Genomic DNA, 21,327 nt, shown 5'->3' with positions numbered 1-21,327 from the left:
TAGGCAAAGCCATCACAAAATTCTATCTGTTTCAATAAATTCGGCTGATAAGAGTTAAGTATTCCAAATGCTTAAATTTGAACATTCTCTGAAACATAATGCATCTCAAAATTCAATTAGATTTTTGTATTGTTTAAACGTTTCATAGAAATTCCATTATCACCGCATTCCATTTTATAGAATTATTTGAGTTTAGGGAAACTCGCTTTCCTCGATTTAAATGCCGTTTGATAAGAACGCTTATTTGATATTATATATTAACAATAAATGGAGCTTAAATAAACAGTAGTTACTGAAGTGTTAAATCCAGCCTTTGAAGTGAAATGCCATTTGTGTTAACTAGTTTAAACTTTTGTCATAGATCAATAGACTTCATTAATTATGAAACTGTAGGTGGTTTAATTACTTTGAATATAAATTTGATTTAGTTTATCTAATTTAGTTAACGGAATTAATATTCCTTTAGTTCGATTTCAAAAACAAGCGGTGAAAAATCACCAAAAATGCAGGTTTTGAATCTTTTACTTTTGTTATCATTTTCTCTGATTCAACAAATATATCCACTGTAGACATTTCTGGGCTTTTAAATCATGAATGAATATGAATCTAGTTCAGATTAAATTCTTGACGTGAAGATTACATAAAACTCTCAAACATCAAACAATATTTTTAAAATTTAATTTGTAAGTATTTAAACATCGCTTTAAAAGCAACCTGCATTTAGGTTAAAAGTTAGTTTGATGGAAGAGCTACATATTTGACGTACTAAGAAAGTGGTTTTGTGATATACAGCCAATACTTGGTAATAATACTATGTTATAAAAATGAAGGTGTACACCATAGCTTTACATCATCTATACGCGTAAATCCACCGATAAATTATATCGGTTTTTTAATTTAAAAATATGTTTAAGTATTATGTTAAATTAACAAAGTTTTAGTTATAATAATATCATTGAAGTTTAATATTATAGAAATATACAAGATTAGGGCTTTTTACATCTTTTCAAAATTTTCGCTCTTGACATTTCCTTCAAAACATTTCAAAGGGATTTAAGAAGAAAAGTCTTTCAAAAGTTTGGAAAAATATTTCCACTATCATCTGAGGATTATTTTTTTGAATATCAAATATTCTACTCTTTTACTTACGCTTTTTAAACTACTGATGAATCAATTAAACTGTTGCAGTTATGAAATGTCTTGTAAACCATTTAAGCATTTTTTTATTGTTTAATTGTGCAATGAGAAAAAAGTATTTTCAAAACTGCAAAGTATGATAAATTTTACTGTGTTTTTGACTCTATGGGAAGACGAAAAAGCACGATAGTTTTTACGATAGCACTTTAATGATATTGGTGAAATTAAGAATCAAATGTTGTTTTATAATGTGAAATAAAATTTCGTAAATGTAATATAATGTGGCAGTTTAATCTTGGTACCTTAGAACATGGCATTAAAAACCATTTATTTGGTTAAAATTGCTCGTCAGTTTTGTATTTTTTCTTGATGTGTGGTATAAAGAACTATAATTTTTAAACTCAGAATTTCCGGTAAACCATTACTATCAGAAAAATCAGCAAATGAATGATTTAGCTGCAGTATATTTTGTTTTTATCACCAGAATTACGTTTTTTCTCCCCACCAGAAATGTTTGTATATTACGGTAATTTCACCATTTTTTTATGCACTATCATCTGGGGAATATGTTTTGAATATCAAATATATTTCTCTTTCGCTTACGGTTTTAAATATGGATTTTTTAAGTTACTTTATAGTTGTGCATTTATGTCTGGTATACTATTTAAACATTTTTAACTGTTTAATGGCGAAAAGAACTTTATTTTTTTTTGAAAATATAAACTTCCTGAATTATAATAAACAAACTATGAATGAAGTCACACTATGCATCGGTTATAACTTCTAGGAAATTAAACGGCATTGCTACGAGTAGGAAGCCACGAAATGTTTCCAATTTTTCCATCAACAATTTCATAAGCTAAAATATGATTTTTGGAAGAAATTTTCTAGTTTTTTCTAGTTATTTTTTAAACAAAAAGAAAGCAGTTACACATTATTTGTTACACATTGTTTAGGCTCGGTGAAAAAATTATTTTTCATCCTTTTTTATGAATATATATTTTTTTCTTTTTGTGATTATACTTTAGATCAGGTAGTTTAAATTGGTTGAAAACACTTGAAAAGTATTTTCGTTAGTGTAATCAAATATAATGAATAATAATAGATACAATATTTCTTGTTACAAAATATAGTTCTTTTTAATGCATTTTTAGGAGAAATGAGTGAAGCAGAAATTTTTTTTACAAAATTTGCCTCTTTTTAACAAGCATAAAATAATTTAGAAACAGATTTATTACTTGTTTCTAAATAAAAACGATATAGGAGTTCCCTATTACATTCTGTTTGACGATATAACCAGAATCTTTTCATTTCTACGAGAAATTAGAAATTTAAAAAAATTTTTTAATCTCTGAGTTTAAAATACAACATACAACAACATATTGATACATATTTCCTACATGTAAAATAAAAAAAAATTTCCTACAAAATACGAGTCTTATTGTCTCATTTCTTACTCTCTCTTTCACCTTTTTTTTTCTTTCTTTTTTTAAGGCAATAAATATTTTAACTTTTTATTTCCTTATTAGAAAGATGTGTTAATATAATCAGTATGCGAATTCAAGCTATATTTAAGCACTTAATATAGGAAAAATATTTAAATGCTTCTACTTTTTGCATCACAGAAAAAAAAATTAAAACAAGGAAAATGCAATTATAAGCAACCGCCCCCCCCCCATATGCCTGAGCATCAAAAGGGCAGGGGGACAGGTCACTGCTTACCCGACATTCCTACAAATAAACTTAACCTGCAAAATAGTAGGCAAAGCCATCACAAAATTCTTGCCTATTCCTGAATACAAATTTGTTCAAAAATACTAACCTGCTTCACCTGTTTCAAAATACTAGCCTTTGATAAAATACCATCTGTTTCAAAATACTAGCCTGTGACAAAAATACCATCTGTTCCAAAAAACTAGGCTGCGACAAAATACTGTCTGTTCCAAAATACTAGCCTGTGACAAAATATCGCCTGTTCCAAAATACTAGTCTGTGACAAAATATCGGCTGTTCCAAAATACTAGGCTGTGACAAAATACTGCCTGTTCCGAAATACTAGGCTGTGACAAAATACCGCCTGTTCCAAAATACTTGCCAGTGATAAAATAACAAGCTGTTTCGATATAACGTGTGTTGGCTTTGAATGTTGTTGAATTAACATTAATAAAGTCTTCATAGAAAATAAAAACAATATTTATTGATAATATAAGTACACTCGTAACTTACTACATTCACATACATATGATATCAACGTTCTGCAAAATAATAATGTTTACATCACAAAATCGAAACTGAAACTGAAACATAACCGCTGTTGCCATTCTTCATTTTTACAATATATATGTGCTTACGGTGGCCAAGCAATAAATATTTGGCAGGAAATTGAACGACAATTTTTGCCTAGTATTTTGGAACAGGCCTTTGGAAGTAACCTGCTATTTTTATAACAGTTACGATTAAATAACAGATGAAAAATACCTGTTCCAGAAAATATTAGCCATCTCCACTTTGGAAGTAACCTGTTATTTTTATAACAGGTATGATTAAATAACAGGTTTCAAATACCTGTTCCAGAAAATATTGGACATCTCTACTTTGTATTAGTTAGTTGAAGTATCTTTCTGTGTGAAACTTGGAACCTGTGTGGTTCGATCCTGTGTGCTTAGAAGTCTCTGTGACTGTGTTATAATAAAAGAATAAGTAATTATTTTATGTTTTACTTGATTGATGGTAACCAACATCATTACATTTTGGTGTCAGAAGATAAAACCATGTGAGTACAGTATTTTATTTTTTTCTGTATCCTAAAGAAAAAAAAAGACTTTTCTGTCAAGAGCTCGAAAGGAGGACTTGATTAAATTAACTGAAGAATCAACTGTTGATGTGCCCCCTACAGCAAAAATTATAGAAATAATTAAATTTATAACTTCATGTAACGAATATAATGAGGAGGTAACGAAAAACCTCTTAGAAACAATTGTTTCGGAAAGACTTGAAAAAGCCGCTAATGAAAAAAAAAGATTAGCGCAAGAAATTCAACTTGAGAAATTAAAATCAGATAATTTAATTAAACAAAATGGAACTCATGTAACTACCACAGACACATTTAAATCTAGTGATCTATTTAAATTAATCAAAAGTTTTGATGCTAATGAAACAGATATAAGCACATATTTGTTGTTGTTTGAACGCCAAGCTACGAGAATAAACATAGATAAAAAAGAATTCGTTACTTATTTAATGGGACTTTTACCACTTAGTATCGTCCAAATTATAGCTCAAGAGCCAGAAGAATCCACTTCGAACTATGATTACGTAAAAACTTTGTTATTGAAACGTTTCAAACTTTCCCCGGAACAATTTAGACAAAAATTTATCTGCCACTAAAAAGAACAGAATGTTTCTTGGCGAGATTTCGCTTATGAACTACAACATTATTTCGAACAATGGATAACCGGCATCAAAATTACAGATTTTAAAACTTTTAAAGAACTAATGATAGTGGATCAATTGAAACGAAAATTGCCGTCGGAAATTCGTGATAATTTTATAGATGATTTACATAAAATCAATGAACTGAAACCTTTCATAGAGCAATTAAAAACATATAAAACCGCAAGAATCCGAGTAAACAAAATTGATAATCAATTTAAAAACTACCTCCCACAAAACAAAACAGAGATCTCTCAGCCTCCTCTCAAGCTCCAGTTTTCAATATCAATGCACCATGTTTTTACCCAACCAAAAATAAATTGTTGAATACAAAATGCTATTCTTGTAATAAGTACGGCCATATAAGTATAAATTGTGATAAAAATGTGGTTAAATGTAGACATTGTAATAAAACTGGCCATAAAAGCAATGAATGCGCAAAAAAGAAAGTACTTCATCACAGTGTTCAAAATACAAGAATTTTGAAACAAATATTCATTTTTAATTATGAAATTTCAGCAAGTAGTGACACCGGTTCGCTGGTTAGAATGTGTAGCCCTGCACTCTTTCAAAATTTAGGGTATATTCCTCTTAAACCCTCCGCTGTTGTTGTAACTAGTATCAGTTCAGAACAAATTTTCCCCCTTGGATATTTTAATGCGAATGTAAGCATTGATAATTTTGTTTTAAATGCTAATATTTATGTAGTAGAAAACATGCAATTTTATTTTATTTTGGGAATGAATATTTTAAGTTGCTTAGACATAAATTTTTCTAACGGTCAACTCACTGTTCGAAATTCGAGCATACCGAAAGTAGTAAATATAAATAGCATAATTCTTTGCGAGAGTAAAAATATTCATTTTATTCCCCACCAAAGCGGAAATCAAAACGCAGACATTTCTTTCACTGTTCCGTTCAAGGTTAGCAATAATACGCAGTCACCCACTACTATGTTAATTTATGATCAAAGAAAGGTTCACTTTTCTGATTCTGTTTTGATTTCGGAAAATTCGAATATTAATGAGGCTTCACCCAATTATGAAACTTTTTCTTTTTTGACTCAGATATTCAATGCTATTGACCTCAATGAAGTAGATTTATCTCACATACGTAATAAATATGAGAAAATTTATTTATTTTGATTAACAATTAATTATTAGCCATCTCAGATTAAAACCTCGGACATTAAAATAAATATTATTTTTAAGGATGAAATTCCCATTTCTCAACATGCTCGTCGTTTGTCATTTAAAGAGCGAGAAATAGTTGAAACACAGACACCTGGTTAAAAGATGGTGTTATTCGTGAAAGTTGTTCATAATTTTGTGCCCCTATAGTTCGTTGCAAAAAAAAAAAAAAAGAAAAAGATAATTCCACTCGAGTTTGTATCGATCATAGGAAATTAAATAAAAAAAATTGTTCGCGATAGATTTCCCTTACCCCTTGGAGTACATACCTGTATTAGACCAATTAGGCGATGCACAGGTAATTTCTTCTATTGATTTAAAAGCAGCCTTTCACCTTTGTGAAATTGAAGAAAATAGTCGTAAATACACATCCTTTATTACACATAATGGCCAATACGAATTTTTACGGGTACCATTTGGTTTGGCTAACAGTCCCAGTGTTTTGACTGAAATAGGATAATCAAACTGAAAATCACAAATTTAAAATCTCCTTCACAAACATTCGTCAGAACTAATTTTTTCAAGACCATGGAATACTTCATAACAGAAGTTAAAACTAAGCACTTCGCCTAATATCTGACCTGAAGGTTTTCTAACATAGCTACGGATACAATGGTAACTTTAAAAACATTTCTTTAATTGCTTAAAAAATAAGCAATATTTTAATTAAATAATTAAATTTTCATAAAAAAGATGTTAAAACTAAGCACATTGACTACTATATCACCCAGATAATTTCTTAAGTAGCTCTCATTAACCTCAATGATAACTTAAAAAAATTCTCTTAATTACTGTTTTTAAACTAATTGAGTAAGTGGTATGCATTGGAATAATAGCGATATTTTAAATATTTACACATTTTTAAACCATAAAATAAGCATATAAAAATTATCGGGGTCGATAGCACAGCCTTAAGTTGTATTAAAAAATTAAGAAAAATGTTCTAAATATTGTTAATTTTTTTAATCTTCAAGTGCGATATACAATCGGAAGATATCAATTGATTTTAAAAAATTTAAACAATGCTCATCTTTTGAGTAAGTATCTTTTATCTTTCTATATATATATAGAAGTATCTTTTATATCTCTATAATATTTTTAAAATAATTGTTTTTTTTCTTCTATTCGATTCCAGCCCTATTTGATTAATCCTATACATCTCTTACCCGAAACTGACACCAGACCTTTCGCTTAGCCTGTAGTTTCGTTTTCTGTAGCACGTGTCAGTTAAAAACTAACAGAAATAATTCGTCATATTACATATTCTTAACCTCTCCTTAGTTATTTTTAATTATCTCTTTAATTGTCTTCATCTGATCAAGCAAGTTTTGGATTATTAGTTAAAATTCCTTATTTTTCGAACATTAGAAACTTTTTTACAGTTTATATCCGAATAATTCAAAATATGAAGGTCTTATTTATATGATGGTCCAATTTTAAAAAAAAAAAATGGAGCCAGCTTCAATTTCATGTATCTTTTCGTTTTCAGTTTCTCGACTGTCCTAGGTTTTTCTAGGCCTTCTCTAGAAGTTTTCTCCGGGCAACTCTACATTTGGCGAATATTCTGCCGATCCCCTTAATCGGGGGACTACCCCGTGATCTTTTTTCCATGGGCTTTGCTAAAAAGACTTTCTAACAAAAATGGTTTTCATGCATTCTTGCCAGATAGCTAACTCATTTAATTCACTGGTTTCTTACGAATTTTACCTAATCAGATAATTTAAAAAATACTGAAAAGCTTTAAATTCTTTTTTTCTCTATGACCGCTAACCTTAACTCCACCAAATGTATTTTGCAAAATGTATCTTTAAAGTGTTCAAATTCTCCTTATCATCACAATTTCAAGTCTCTGATGCAAATCTCAGGATAGATCTTAAAAGACTCTTCAAAAGATGCAGTTTAGTTCTCAGTTTAAGTAAACATTAAAATCAGCCATTGAAATTAAAGACTCTGTATCTCAAAATAAACCAAAGTTAATTTGTCCGGACATTCAAATAATATTATAATCAAAACACATCAAAATATATTATAAAAGCTTATCAGTGGATTAATTTAAGAATATTTTGGGGTTAATGCACACATTTTGACTCATTAATATACTCATTAATGTGGCACATTAATAGTTTAACATAAATTAAATATAGCGTACTATTATTAACATATCAGACAAGACATATTTTATTAAAATGTATGTTTTCAAGCTCTTTTTTAACTTCTATTTCAATTCTTTAATCAAGATTTGGAATATTAAATATTATGTTTTTTTGTAATATGTACTTCATACAAAATAAACTTTACAGAAAATCTCATTTTATAAAATTTAATAGGATTTGTAACTACTTTTAGAATGGAAATGTATAAAGGTACTTTATTTTGATATCTTAATTTATTAGTGTAATGAGATTTTTGAAAACCTAATATAATGTTTCATGAAATAATTTCTCTTGAAATATAAATCCTTCCAACTATAAGTGCTTCGATTTATGTTCATACACAAAACGAGACGCTTGCAATAAAATTTCTGAAGTAATTATTCTAGTTTCAAATGTGAGATTTGATTATTTTGCAAAAATTAATTAAAAGACAACTAAACAAGTTCTTTATGAATTTTTTTTTTGAGTTTATACATTTGTTGCACGATATAAGATTTTAAAATGCTTCAAATTCTCATATCACTTCTTGAAATGTTTTCTTTCAAGTATTTAAGTTAATGACTTCGATGTAAATTAATTGCTTTGCATTCAATGTATATTAATTGCTATTGCTCTTATATAGAAATAAATAATATGCAACTCTCCTTAACCGAAATGTTAATTAAAATTTGAGAATGTTGTAAACGCTTGAATTCGAGAAACGAATTCAAGCGTTTACAACGAGAAACGAATTCAACGTTTGATTAATAAAACTCGAATATTGAATTTCTTTTACAATGCAGACAAAATTTTCAACGACCTGAATAGTGAGAGGATCTGAAGCACGGGGAAAGGACCCGGGTTTGTTTCTCAATGAAATTTGGCCGATTCGTATGCTATTAATGTATATTATGTAAAAAAAAAATACCCCGTTGCTTGATTAATAAATGTATAGTGTTTGACTGTTTGAAGGTATGAGGCTTGATCTTAATGTTTCACATTGGATAAAATTTTAATATTTTCACGAACGGATTATCTGTATTTCGTATGATATTTTCTTTTCGGCATTGAACTTTTTTTCACGTACAAACTTTTAAATAAAATCGAAATAAATATTTGAAAAATTGAAATTAATTTTAATAAAATATTTTTGATTTAAATAATTAATTTATTACCAATTAGGTTTTAAGATGCGACAGTGTTTAATATTCTATGTATATTTTTAGAATTTTTGACCAGATGAGGCCAATTAAAAATGCAACTACATAATTTTTTAACTACATAATTTGCAATTACATCACTGAAAATCATAAGAACATAATTTACAGTGTTTTCATCTCAGAAAAAAAATGGGTGAGAATGTCTCACCCTTTCTCAATAACAGGGTGAGATTTCAAAAAGTTAAGTGATATTTCAAAAATTAAAAAAAAAAAAAAGACTTGAAAAAAAATAATTTCTTTAATTATGATGCATTTTTAACATCTTCTAATTTTTAAAGNATTAGTACTAGCCTGTCCTAAAGGACATAAAATTTGTATAAATCAGTAAAATGAAAATTTTAAAAACGTAACAATTTTAAAACATTATGTTTAAAAATAAAAATCGACTGTACAAAGCCGTTTACATGCATAAAATTTCAAGATATAAAATTATTTGTGGATAAAAGATAGGATAAAGATGTAAAAAGACAAAATTGATAAAATAACAAGTATAGATAAAATATACATGTAAGCAATAAAATATGTTATTGCTTACATGTTCATTTTGACTTTTTCTGCAAAAATTGACAGTTATAATACTCTAAACTAAAAGATCGATCTGATTAAATTAATCATTCAATTCGTGTTTATTTTCTTCAACTAAGTGCTTGTGTTCAAATGTGTACACATAATTGCACTAACCTAAACACATAGTTCTGAAACATTTTTAAATCAATTTAAACATATATTCTGATCTATTCTTACAAAATAAATGAGAGGGAGCTCTTCAGCCAATGTCCTTTTTAATGAGATAGTTAATATTAGAAATTTATTCAAGACGTCATTATCTAAATGATGCAGAACAACTCTACAGGTCCTTAAAGCAAGTGGTAAAATGAGCATATAAGTGCTTCAGCTTCATGAATTATTCACCCTTTCTTGAATTCGAAGAAAGGAAATTTTTGGTTCTTTCAATTTTAACTGATTAATTTCAGCTGTTAGTTCAACTAGATTCATCTTAATAATGTATTGAATTTAAGGTCAGCTATTAAAGTTTAATTTTTTATCAAAAGAAAATTTCTTCTGCTCTTTTATGAACACATTTCCATCTTTACATTTCCATCAAATTGACTACAAAAGGGCTGAATTTTAAAATTACAGATACTTCCATAGTTGAGGAAATTTGTTAAAGGTATAATCTATAATAACAAAATGAAGAGTTTGTGTGGATATGTTGTAACTTCAGAACCATGTGTTCAATTTTCCAGAATTTTGATGATTTTAAAGATAGCGTCAACGATTTTTGCTTAATTGTAGTTCTTAATCATAAAATAGTTTTGTACACGTTCTTGGATATTTAGAATTATTTTATTCATTATGTCAGAGTATAGACAGACTACATCGTAAAATTAATATTTCATTAGAAGAAAAATCCCGTGCTTTTATAATTATTATTTTTATGCTTTCAAAACACATATCTATATAATTAAGTAATTTGAACAGAATTTTATTTAAATTAAAAAAATATATACTGAAAATTAAAATTAATAGGGAAATAAATAGTTTAAGAGAATGGTCATATCAACAGGGTCACTTAGGGCAAAGGAATAAAATCGCCATACTGTTATTAACAGTTATGATACTTGATAAATTTTGATAAAATGCACTAATTTTTTAACCGTCGTTGAACAGCCGACCCAATTTTTGGATTTACGCTACTAATTTTAAATTACATAGCCTTGTAATTTTGAATCCATTCCAGAAGACAAGGGAACTCCTGGATCAAGTATTCGGAGAAATTTAAAAAAAAATTGTCATGCTAGTATTGGCACCAATGATGCATAATTAATTTCGGCAATATATACTAAAGAAATAAATATAATCGATGTACTGAAAAATATAATTAATGGAGAAAGGGTATAAATTTTTTTCACAGCTGAACCGTGAAAATTTCGTAGTAACTTTCATGTAAAAAAATAATTAAGAAAAAAAACACTACCAAACTAGTTACACGTTTAATGTTTTATAATCTTCTAATCCAGACCAATTTTAATCTCCTTATTGTTGTGAATTACAATTGTTATGTAATTAGCGATAAGATAATAATTATATGTCAACAATCAAAAAAATACTTTAACAAATGTTTTCTACAATAATAAAAAGATATCTGGCAACAGAACTAAAAAATTCAGTTCTTATTGAATTATTTTCCAAAGTGCATGCTAAGGAAAAAACTTTTCTCAAAACTCTAAAATGATAAGAATTTTGAGTGCGATAACTAATTTTCGAAGAAGATTGTAAGTTTAATTTCCTTTATAATTAAATTCTCTTTAAGTTGTAAGTTATAAATGTGCTTCTTAATTAGAATTTTCGAAAGGAAAAAACAAAATTGAAGTTGGAAACATTTATCATTATGTTTGACTTACTTGTTTTATGATAGTTATGTTTGGCAATATTACGTCCTTTTAATACTTTGCTTTCATTTTGATGAAAATATGAGAAAATTGGATTAAAATGTTGAACATTTAATTTTTCTTCCAAAATAACTATTTTAAAATAATAGTCAGATTTCTTAATTTCAATATCCACAAAATATCAATATTAATTATTGTATTTTTCTCTTAATTTAAGGTAGTTTATAAAAAAGTAAAAAAAAAATTGTGTTATGTCAAATCTCGGATGATAAAATATAATATAGTTATTAGTTCTTGTTAAATTGGTATTCAACCACTATCTGAGTGCTGATTGTGTAGGCTTTACATTATTATAATCATTAGAACACATTTTAAGAAATCAACGGAGAGAATTAAATTTTAACTTTCACAGTATTCTTTCGCCTGGATGCTATTTATCGTAATTAACCCGGGTTAATCAGGATTATAAAGGATTCGTACAATTTTTGCAATGGTTTCCGAAAAGGCACTTAGTGCCCAACTTCAACATTAACTTCTTTAAATTTCCATTAACTCAATATTTTTTCTGGTCGAAAGGAAGATGTTTAAGAGACACAGGTAAAAGTAAAATAAATACTTTTGTGGAATAAAATGTTGTGGTGACCTTCATCCACATAGAGATCTTAAAAAAAAGAGTTAATAAGTACCATTAGAGCCCCAGTTTATTTTTCTGTGTGGCAACACGCGTCCACACAGAGTCGGAAACCAAAGATACTCAAAGGAGGGAGTGACCAGCCCAAATCGCCACTACGGAATCCCATACAAAACGGCTAGGATGATCTTACCAGAACTATGTCATCTCGCCACCACCTCTAAGAAAACAAAATCTCCAGGGACCCAAAAGCTACAATTTAAGGGATATGATAAACTGGATAGGTTGGTAAGTACCATAGATAGGATCATCTTCCTACGCCAAAGGGATAGTAGCTGTATAAGGGAAACATAGTTCCTAATTCGCTTTTGGCAGTTCATGTAACTTTGCATCCATTAGATTTTCTGATAATACTTTTAATATACATTTAATATCTCTAAAATCTAAAATAAATCAGTCAATGTAATTAAATAAATTAATGACTTTCTGCAGTGAAAGTTCATTTTTGTAATCGATTACATATTTTAAATTTGCAGAATCCTGATAAATTGGGATTTTTGGGTGTGCCTTATTAAAATATTGGGGTAATTTTTAGCACCTATTCGATGATTAGAGAAAATAAAATTTGATGATTAGATGACTGATTAGATAAATATATATATTAGGAAAATATATATAATTTACTGCCTATATCTCTAAATAGTCTGCTGCTTCTAGAAAGTCCTCTAATAGTACCGCAATAGGAAGCAAAAATGATGTATTGCAAAGGCAGCATTTACATTTGCTCCTCTAATTAATTATTTTCTAAAAAATTCAGAGTTTACTAAAATGTCCGGAATTCACTCTTAAATCAAGTTTTTTCTTTTTTTTCGCACATTTTTACTGGTTATACTCAAATTTAACATCTAATTTAACAAAAATTTGATTTTTTTTAATCGGTGTTTGCATGATTCTGTAGAGAAAAGCTTTTTTTACTCTTAAAAATTACCTTTGCTTTTTGCAGCTTCAAAAAAGAGGAGTCTTTAAAGTTGTGTTATGATGGCAGTAGAAAGACTGCTTGGATAGAGAAGTCGCTTCAAGGCGATGGAGGGAAAATGTTGGCATCTGATACGATGCAAAATGTATTTGAGAATAACAACTACAAGATGAATGGTAGAGTTCATCTTAAACCGGATGTTAACTCCCAAACTGTAACGGATAAAGGACTTTGCAAATTTTGTGATAGACCTTTATATGGACTTAAAAACGACGACTACGAGCAATATGAAAATGAAGAGAAAGAAGTCATTGCTCATGGCGAGACTTATTATAATGGACATAAATATGGGGACAATGGAGATGAAAAGTCTGCCTTTAATGGCGAGACTATTAAAATGTTCTGCATATTCTGCAACCAATACTATAATGGGCCAAAAAAAGCGGAATATGCCAGAGAACCTTTTAAATTGAATAAGGGTAAGAAGGCATCTTCGGGTGGAAACTCGGCTCTAGACAACGACAGAGTCAAAACTGTCATTGATGTGTTGCCCTTTGAAGATGGCCGCAAATCCCCACCCATGAATTCTGAATTACTGAATGAAGAATCGGGTGATAAAGAAGTTGTCCCTTATGACACTTCGCTTGAAAGTAATGAGGAAGAAAAAATTATTTTAAATGGGCACATCTGTCAAAGAGATGACTGCACGAAAAGTGTTTCTGATAAAATGGCGAGTGATGAGGTAGATGGTCACAAAACAAAAATTGGACTTGGTGGAAATCTTTCATTTAAAAAGAACCGAAAAATAATGATTGTGACAAATGGAGTACTATTTGAAAGTGCCTACGCATCCTACAAGGCTGTGGTTTCTGAAGTTCCACCCAAAATAGATCAGGAAAATAAAATTATTGGAGAGCTGGCAGAAACTAAAAAAAATTATATTGCCTGTGTTGGAACACCATTTATGAGATGTGAAAAAGCAAAGACTTTTTGCTATGGAGTACCACCTGTTGCAGGCTTTCCCATACTCCATTAGATTTTGATGAAGAAGGTTGCAATTCGAAAGTCTGGGAGTTTGAAACAAAAAAAAAACTTTACATTTTTTGATACAGTACTACAGAGCTTCTTCAGGAATTATAACCACCATGAGCAAAATTTTTCCAGTTAATTACACGTTTGATTTTTTAGCAATGCCCTATTTTTTCAAAAATCAATTTAAGTTTTTCTTCCAATGCAGATTCTAACCGTATTTTCTGAATGTGCATATCTGTTATTGGCAGCAAATGTAATAATTGTGTAATTCGGCAAACAATAAAATAGAGTTTAAGTAAAGTCAGTGTTTTCATTCAACTTCCTAATTACTAACACGCAATTTTGACTATTTAAAGTTTTAAAATGTTTTCTTACTCTTTCATCTATTTGTTTTTATTTATGTGAGTATGGAACCCTGCATTCAGAATTCTAATGAAAATTCCGTTTTCGGCCAGTTAGGGCTCTTAAATCCTTAGTAGATCTCCCGTTTTGACGCCTGGTAGCTGAGCGGTATCGCTTCGTGCTGTCGTGCCGCAGGTCCCTGGTTCGATCCTCGGGCCGGGCAGGATGGACTCAGCCTTCCATCCCTTCAGTGGGTCGATAAATGAGTACCAAGCATGCTTGGGAACTAAACACTGGGGATTTCGCGTTCGGCTGACCACCTGACCGGAACATCTGCTCTTGCGCCCCAGAGGCCAAGGTCAAGAAAACTGATATGGGCACAGTAGGCCTTGGCCACAGTAGGCCACTGAGTTTAGNGAGTACCAAGCATGCTTGGGAACTAAACACTGGGGATTTCGCGTTCGGCTGACCACCTGACCGGAACATCTGCTCTTGCGCCCCAGAGGCCAAGGTCAAGAAAACTGATAAGGGCATGTCGCGCCACTGAGTTTAGTACTTTAGATCTCCCGTTTTTGAAAAAAAAATCATTTGATCATTTTCTGAATGTTAAACGCCGTATTTAACGTGATAATCTTGGCAAATATAATTTTGTTAAATCGAAATTCTCACCTACTTTCGAATTAGATAAAGCTTTCAAATTTAACTTTAAATAAATCTACATGCTGCATAGCTTTTCAAGTTTTAATTGTTTTCTGAAAACAACAATCTGCATTAATTAACATTATCACTAAATAGAATAAATCACTAATCAAAATTTTGATTATATTCTGACTAGCATGGACACAATTTCTCAAATGGAGTACAGTGTAGAATAGCATTGCAAGTTGCAGTCAGTTTTGATCGTTTTTATCAAAATTTATAGTCAAAGTTTTAAGCAATTTTAGATTAGCCTAATTGGAGTTTGGGGAAGTTATCACAAGCTTTACTGCTTCTCGAACGATGGAGCTAGGTTTTATTGCTTTTTTTAGTAAAAAATAGCATTTACCGACATTTTAAATTTCTTCTTCTTTATGAATAGATAGAGTGATCAAATCACTTTGATTGATCCCATAAACGCATAAAAAGCATTGATCCCATGAACGACTCCTTCAACTTAATGATAAAAGGAATACACATTGCTAATTCGAAAAGCTGTCGCAACATTTATTTCATACGTTGTGGTAGTTTCACGTGACACAAATTACGCTGTATAATTATTACAAATTGCGCCCCGGAAGTAAAATTAGTTCAAAATACTGTTTTCATATTAGAAATCAGTGCAGAAATATTTTTGTTTCGAAATCAATTCAATGTCAAACGCAATAAACACTCATGATATGTTTTATAACGATTTCAAATTTCGATATAATATTTCAAGTTTTAATTTTTAAGAGTCTCTAGGTGCTAATCTGAAATTATCCATAGAGTTTATAAAAATAAGCAACCAGTATTAATATATATTTTTAAAGTGCTGGAAAATATTATTTCACGAAAAAAATATTTTTCTAGAAGTTCATAAGCAGTGTAAACTCTACAGGTATAGCTTTTGTATCTCAAAAAGAGCTCTCTTTTTATTACTTTTAAGTCATAAGTCCTCTAGCCGTCCTCTATCTCTTAAGTTAAAAGTAAAAAAGCTTCACAGAAAATGAAACTTTACATATTCATAAACAGAGTGTTTTACAATAACTGTCCTTACACTAAAAGTTTAGAAAGACTTGTCAAATGAGACGCGTATTATGTATCGGAAATTGACATTTAAACAAGTAAGAAACATGGCATATAAATCTGACGAATTACCAGAAAGGCGAGACGAGAAAAAAAATATGCCTTATGAAACTGGGAGTCCAATAAATTTCCAATAAGTCGATTACTTTCCTCCGACAGAAATCAAACATGTTTTGATTTGTGATTAGTTTTCGCAGTTTTGCCTTCTTCAGTTGTGGTTTCTTATATTTGGGTAACGTATTTATTTTTTTCCTTTCCTGAACATTAATTTCCAATTTCTAGTGTACATAATTTTACGATTTCTTTTTTGATAAGGATTCTGTAAATATATATATATTGAGGGTGGTGATTGATGAACATTCTGCATTTATTCTGGACAGCTTGCTAGGAATCAGACGCATTATTCAACAAACTGAAACATCGTATTGAAAATTGTTTTGGACAGAACAGTAAAATATTTCTTCATAAAATAAAAATGTATTTTTCCTCCATCAATGAATCTTGACAAAATCTCGACTTCTCAAAAACTACCTTAAGTTCTTGTTACACTCTGGAAAATGTGAATTGCAACAATTAAAGATTATTTATTTTTAATCTCTTAAGTCGAAATCAGAAGGTCTGTAAATCTAATTTTTTGGAGACTAAAATCATTATGCAATCAATCAGGCAACTGTTTTGAGTTTTACATTATAGCATCAAAAATAATGAATTAACTGCAGGATCCCTTCTGCCTTTGAGATGCAACTATTCGATGTTGAATATACTCCACAGGTCCTCGAAAGATCTTTGAAGAAATTAAAATGTATACTCGACAATCAGCCATACTTGCGTAATTGTTGCATGTATACGATTTTACACTGAAACATACATTCTATTTGTGTTTCAAATGTGCTCGATTGGATTTCAATTCATAATATAAGGAAGCAAAATCTTCCCCTCAAATTACCCAGAATGTTCTCCAAGCAGATCTCGAACAATATAGATCTAGTAATGATGAAGAATATTTAATTGTAGTGTGGATTTGTAATTGCTCTTCTGCAAATGATGAACAATATAGCAAAGCAAGTTTAAACATGCTTTTTCTTGTTAGAAAATTTTAGCAAAGTAAGGAAACATTAGGTCCTTGAAATGCGGCACTGGTATCCTAAAATATAAAAAAAAATTAATATTTAATGATAAATGAACTTAAAAGCCATGAAAACCATGCCATGAGCCTGCATTTCACTGGGTGACGAAGTATGTGTGACATACAAACTTTATTATCTGTCTTTACGAACTTAGTGATTTATCTGACTAAGCTATCTGTGATCTGTGGTCCTATTGATAGGTTAAATAATCAATGATGATAGTTGTAGTGAAAATTGCGCCAGAAATAAAACGCTTTTCATATACTCTTGAATATGTGAATTGCAACTATTTCCAATCTTTTGTGTGCGTCAATTACCATTCTATGCCCAAAGGTAGCAAAACCCCTGGCGAGTGGATTTAATTGATGTTAATAATCTTTTATATAAGTTATTATACTACAAGTAAAAGCCCTGATAATGTTTTTTTCTACTTACACTTTTTTACGAGCTTAAATATTTAGATTTTTTTCTATGACTTTCGGCACATTTGTTTACTTTTCAATATGTTTCACTTTATTTGCATGAGATTCGTAATGAGACAAATAAAAATGGGTGCTTTTATAAATACCAAATATTATCATTAATCAAAACCTATTTATTTTATAATTCTTTACTGGAAATAATGCAAATGAAGCTGCAATTTTTGTGAATTATTGGTGGTAACAAATTCAATTCAGTTCGTTGATATATTTACTATTTATTATTATTTAGATTAGTTCAGTTAACTATTTCTCTTAAGGGAATAATGTTATTTAATTACTAGTTAGCTAAAAAGTAATTTTTAAAAAAGAAATCTCTATAGTACACTGTTTATTATTATTTCAATAAATCATTGTTCTAGTGCATTTTCTATCCCTTGGCAAGCTTAAACAAGGATTGAATTTTCTCAAATATTTTGATTGCAACTATCTAGAATTTAGCTGCTTCTGTATAGTAACTGTTAAACACAATTGAATGGATTTTGCTAGTGCACTACTGAAAGAAAAACAAATTGAATAAGCAATGAGAAAATCCGCGTTATATTCAATTACAATGTCTCAGAAGATAATCAGGAATGTTACTTATTGCATTAATCAGCTTGCCAATCCCATGCATTTCCAAGTGGAATGAATACATTTGGGGGAAACCAAATTTATTTATGCAATCGTTGAAAATAAAATGAAGAAAACGACTTTTAAAGAGAAAAAATGGCGTTTGAAGGTGATTCTTAACTAATGTCATTAAAATTTATATATTCCAATAGAAATTAATTAAAAGATGGTAACAAATGAATAAATAAAAGCTGTAAATATTAAGTGCAATATGAATATGCAGTGAGTTTTATACCAATTAATTTTCGCCCTCCCCATTGTGATTGCTGCAAATGAATGTCTGATTTTTTCGTATTGAATAAAAATTTGTAAATCAAAACAATTCTGATAAACTTTTTAAATTTCATTAACATTTATATTAAATGTAAAAATTTTTCAGCTATTCGCTTAGATATTAATTGATTTTCTGCACTTAAGATGAGCTAAAGGTTTTTCTAATTTTCTGGGTATAAATACATTTCTATATGTATTTCTTAACGTATATATAACATATAAAGTGTTTTTATCAGCTGACCTTGCTAAAAATAATGCAAAAAAAAAAAAATCGCACCAACCAAAAACAGATATTTGAAAATACCCCATATTCACTGTGGCTGCAATGAAAGTTCCCATAGAATAATTCTAATATTTACCCCACACATTCTTTTGTTAAATTCAGGATTATTGTAAGAATTAATGGAACTAATATCGAATGTTTGGAATTTATTTGAGACTATGATTAGATTAGGACATCTCTTATTACCCCACGATATCTGCAAATGTAAGACTTAGTGCTCTTGTCAAAGATTGATTTAAGAAAAAATGCCATAAAGTGTTGTATTTACATTTAGACGTATGTAAACTTACCGCTAAGCATGTATTATTACGTATGTAAATCTACCACTAGCTAATTTTTCCTATTTAATTTGTCAAAAGAAATATAGTTCTTTATTTATCAAAAGTTCTTATTTGTAATTAGGGTATAATGGACAATAAGGTCGCGCTCGGTAACATGACTGGCTAAATTGTTTGCTTCCTGCTCTTTATTCCGGAATGTTCCATGTCCGGGTCTAATTTGAAATTACGCCAATATTTCTTAATGAGAGATGGTGACTCAGGGATAAAGTGCTTGCCCCCCAATAAGATGATATGGGGACAAATTCTGCTCCTGACTTGCATCGACCACAGTGCTGACGAAAAATATTCTCAGTGGTAGATAGATTATATGTTAGAAACTCCTTACCGTCTTGCTAACAACGGGAGGTTTTCCTCTCCATATAATGCAAATAAGTTCCTTCTGAAAAGTCCTCCACAAATGCGAATTTCACCCTATACTTATTCCAGGAGGTACCTTGTCCTCTGGATTGGGTTCAAAATTGCAAGGCTACTGAGTTGACCTTTAATAGTCAAGAGATTAAAAATAGGTCGGCCGCTCAGTGACGGTTTTAAAATAAAATATTTCTTAATTCAGCAAATGTCTTTTTTGAGATATCCTTTTTCTTGGAACATTTTAAAAGGAGAGAGTAAATAAATAATAATAATTAAATAACAATTGTTAAAAGCTTTATTGTGTAAATTCTTTTCAATACACCAGTTAATATAATTATTAACTGGCGTTAATTAATATTTAATGTTTTTTTTAAATCACCAGCTCTTGGTTTCACATTGTTTTATTTCTTCAATATGTATTTTAAGTCTTAGTTAAGTTTAAAAAGTGCTTGTAATTTAATTATTATATCGAAATCTTGTATGTACTAAATTTTTTTTCTCTTGTTTTTCGAATTATTTTTTTATATATCCAGATTCTATTCACACAAATTTTGAATAATAACATTGTTAAGAAATAATATTCCTCACTTGCTTTGTTACTCAAAGACAAATTGTAAAGCTTCTCATAACATTAATGGAAATAAGTAAAGTATTCATTATTTTTACTGTTTGTTTTATGTTTCTAAAGTAAACTCTCATTTTTATATTTTTATTTCGAATGAAAGATGATTCCAGCCTTCATCGAAATGAACTTTAAAAGTAACTTCATTATTTATACTCATTATTTTATTTATACTCATTCTTTAAGCTTCTTCTAAAAGTCCATTTGTTAAAACAATGCCTTTTGTATTATCTTTTGTGCCTTTTACATGTTTATTAAACCAAACATGCATTTTTTCCCTTTATTTTAGTAGAAATAATATTTCAAACAAGAAAGCTCATTGTGTTTCAAAGAAATGAAATATAATTAATATATTCGTATTTTGAACACCGTCTGAATAATTATTATATGTTAACAACTTTTTTTGAAAGATTAAAATAATCACTTGGTAGATGAGTCCTCTTCAACGGTTCTAAAATTCCTGTTTACCACCAAAAAAGTAATTTCCAGTTCATTTAATAGATGATAGTTTACTGTAAAATAAACTCAAAATAGCTCCGAAATAAGTAATAGTCGAATTTGAAGACCCCATTTATTCAAACATCATAAAGCGGCTTGTGCTCATTTTTTAGCACTTTGCAGGTGGCGGGATAAATGTGTGGAATGTGAAATTTCATTACGTAAGCACCGGGACTCAGGGCATCGGTACTTTTTACTATAAAATCAATTTTAACCGGAACAAGTTACGGAACAAAACATTGATCCATCGTAATATTTTCAGTAATAATTACCAAAAAATCTCTGAATCACTCAAATTAAATTATTACCATAAAAATTTCGGTACAATGATTACGGTGCAAATGAATTGTACAGATAATGCACCCATTGCCTTAATTTGATCATGAATTTTTTGCAGAGAATTAAATTTATTTTTATATATGAGTGATATTTGTAATGCTGTCTAGTATATATATATATATATATATATATATATATATATATATACAGTAT

General features: G+C 29.5%; 1 protein-coding gene across 3 annotated transcripts in view; it reads left to right on the top strand.

The window, feature by feature from the left end:
* The window catches only part of LOC107453683 (uncharacterized), a 303,673-nt gene that overhangs the window by 198,999 nt on the left and 83,347 nt on the right, over positions 1–21,327 (top strand). For 2 of the 3 annotated variants that reach the window (XM_071177769.1, XM_071177768.1), the window contains exon 3: positions 13,139–14,425. The exons of the other annotated variant lie outside the window; for it this stretch is intronic. In XM_071177769.1, the coding sequence (XP_071033870.1) occupies positions 13,230–14,147 (918 nt within the window). In that variant the 5' untranslated portion in view covers positions 13,139–13,229 and the 3' untranslated portion in view covers positions 14,148–14,425. Of the gene's footprint in view, positions 1–13,138; positions 14,426–21,327 lie in introns of those variants that run through there. 3 annotated transcript variants of the gene reach the window in all.

Source organism: Parasteatoda tepidariorum, chromosome 2 (genome assembly GCF_043381705.1).
Source record: "Parasteatoda tepidariorum isolate YZ-2023 chromosome 2, CAS_Ptep_4.0, whole genome shotgun sequence".
Taxonomy (NCBI): domain Eukaryota; kingdom Metazoa; phylum Arthropoda; class Arachnida; order Araneae; family Theridiidae; genus Parasteatoda; species Parasteatoda tepidariorum.
This window is presented reverse-complemented; position numbering and strand designations above follow the sequence as displayed.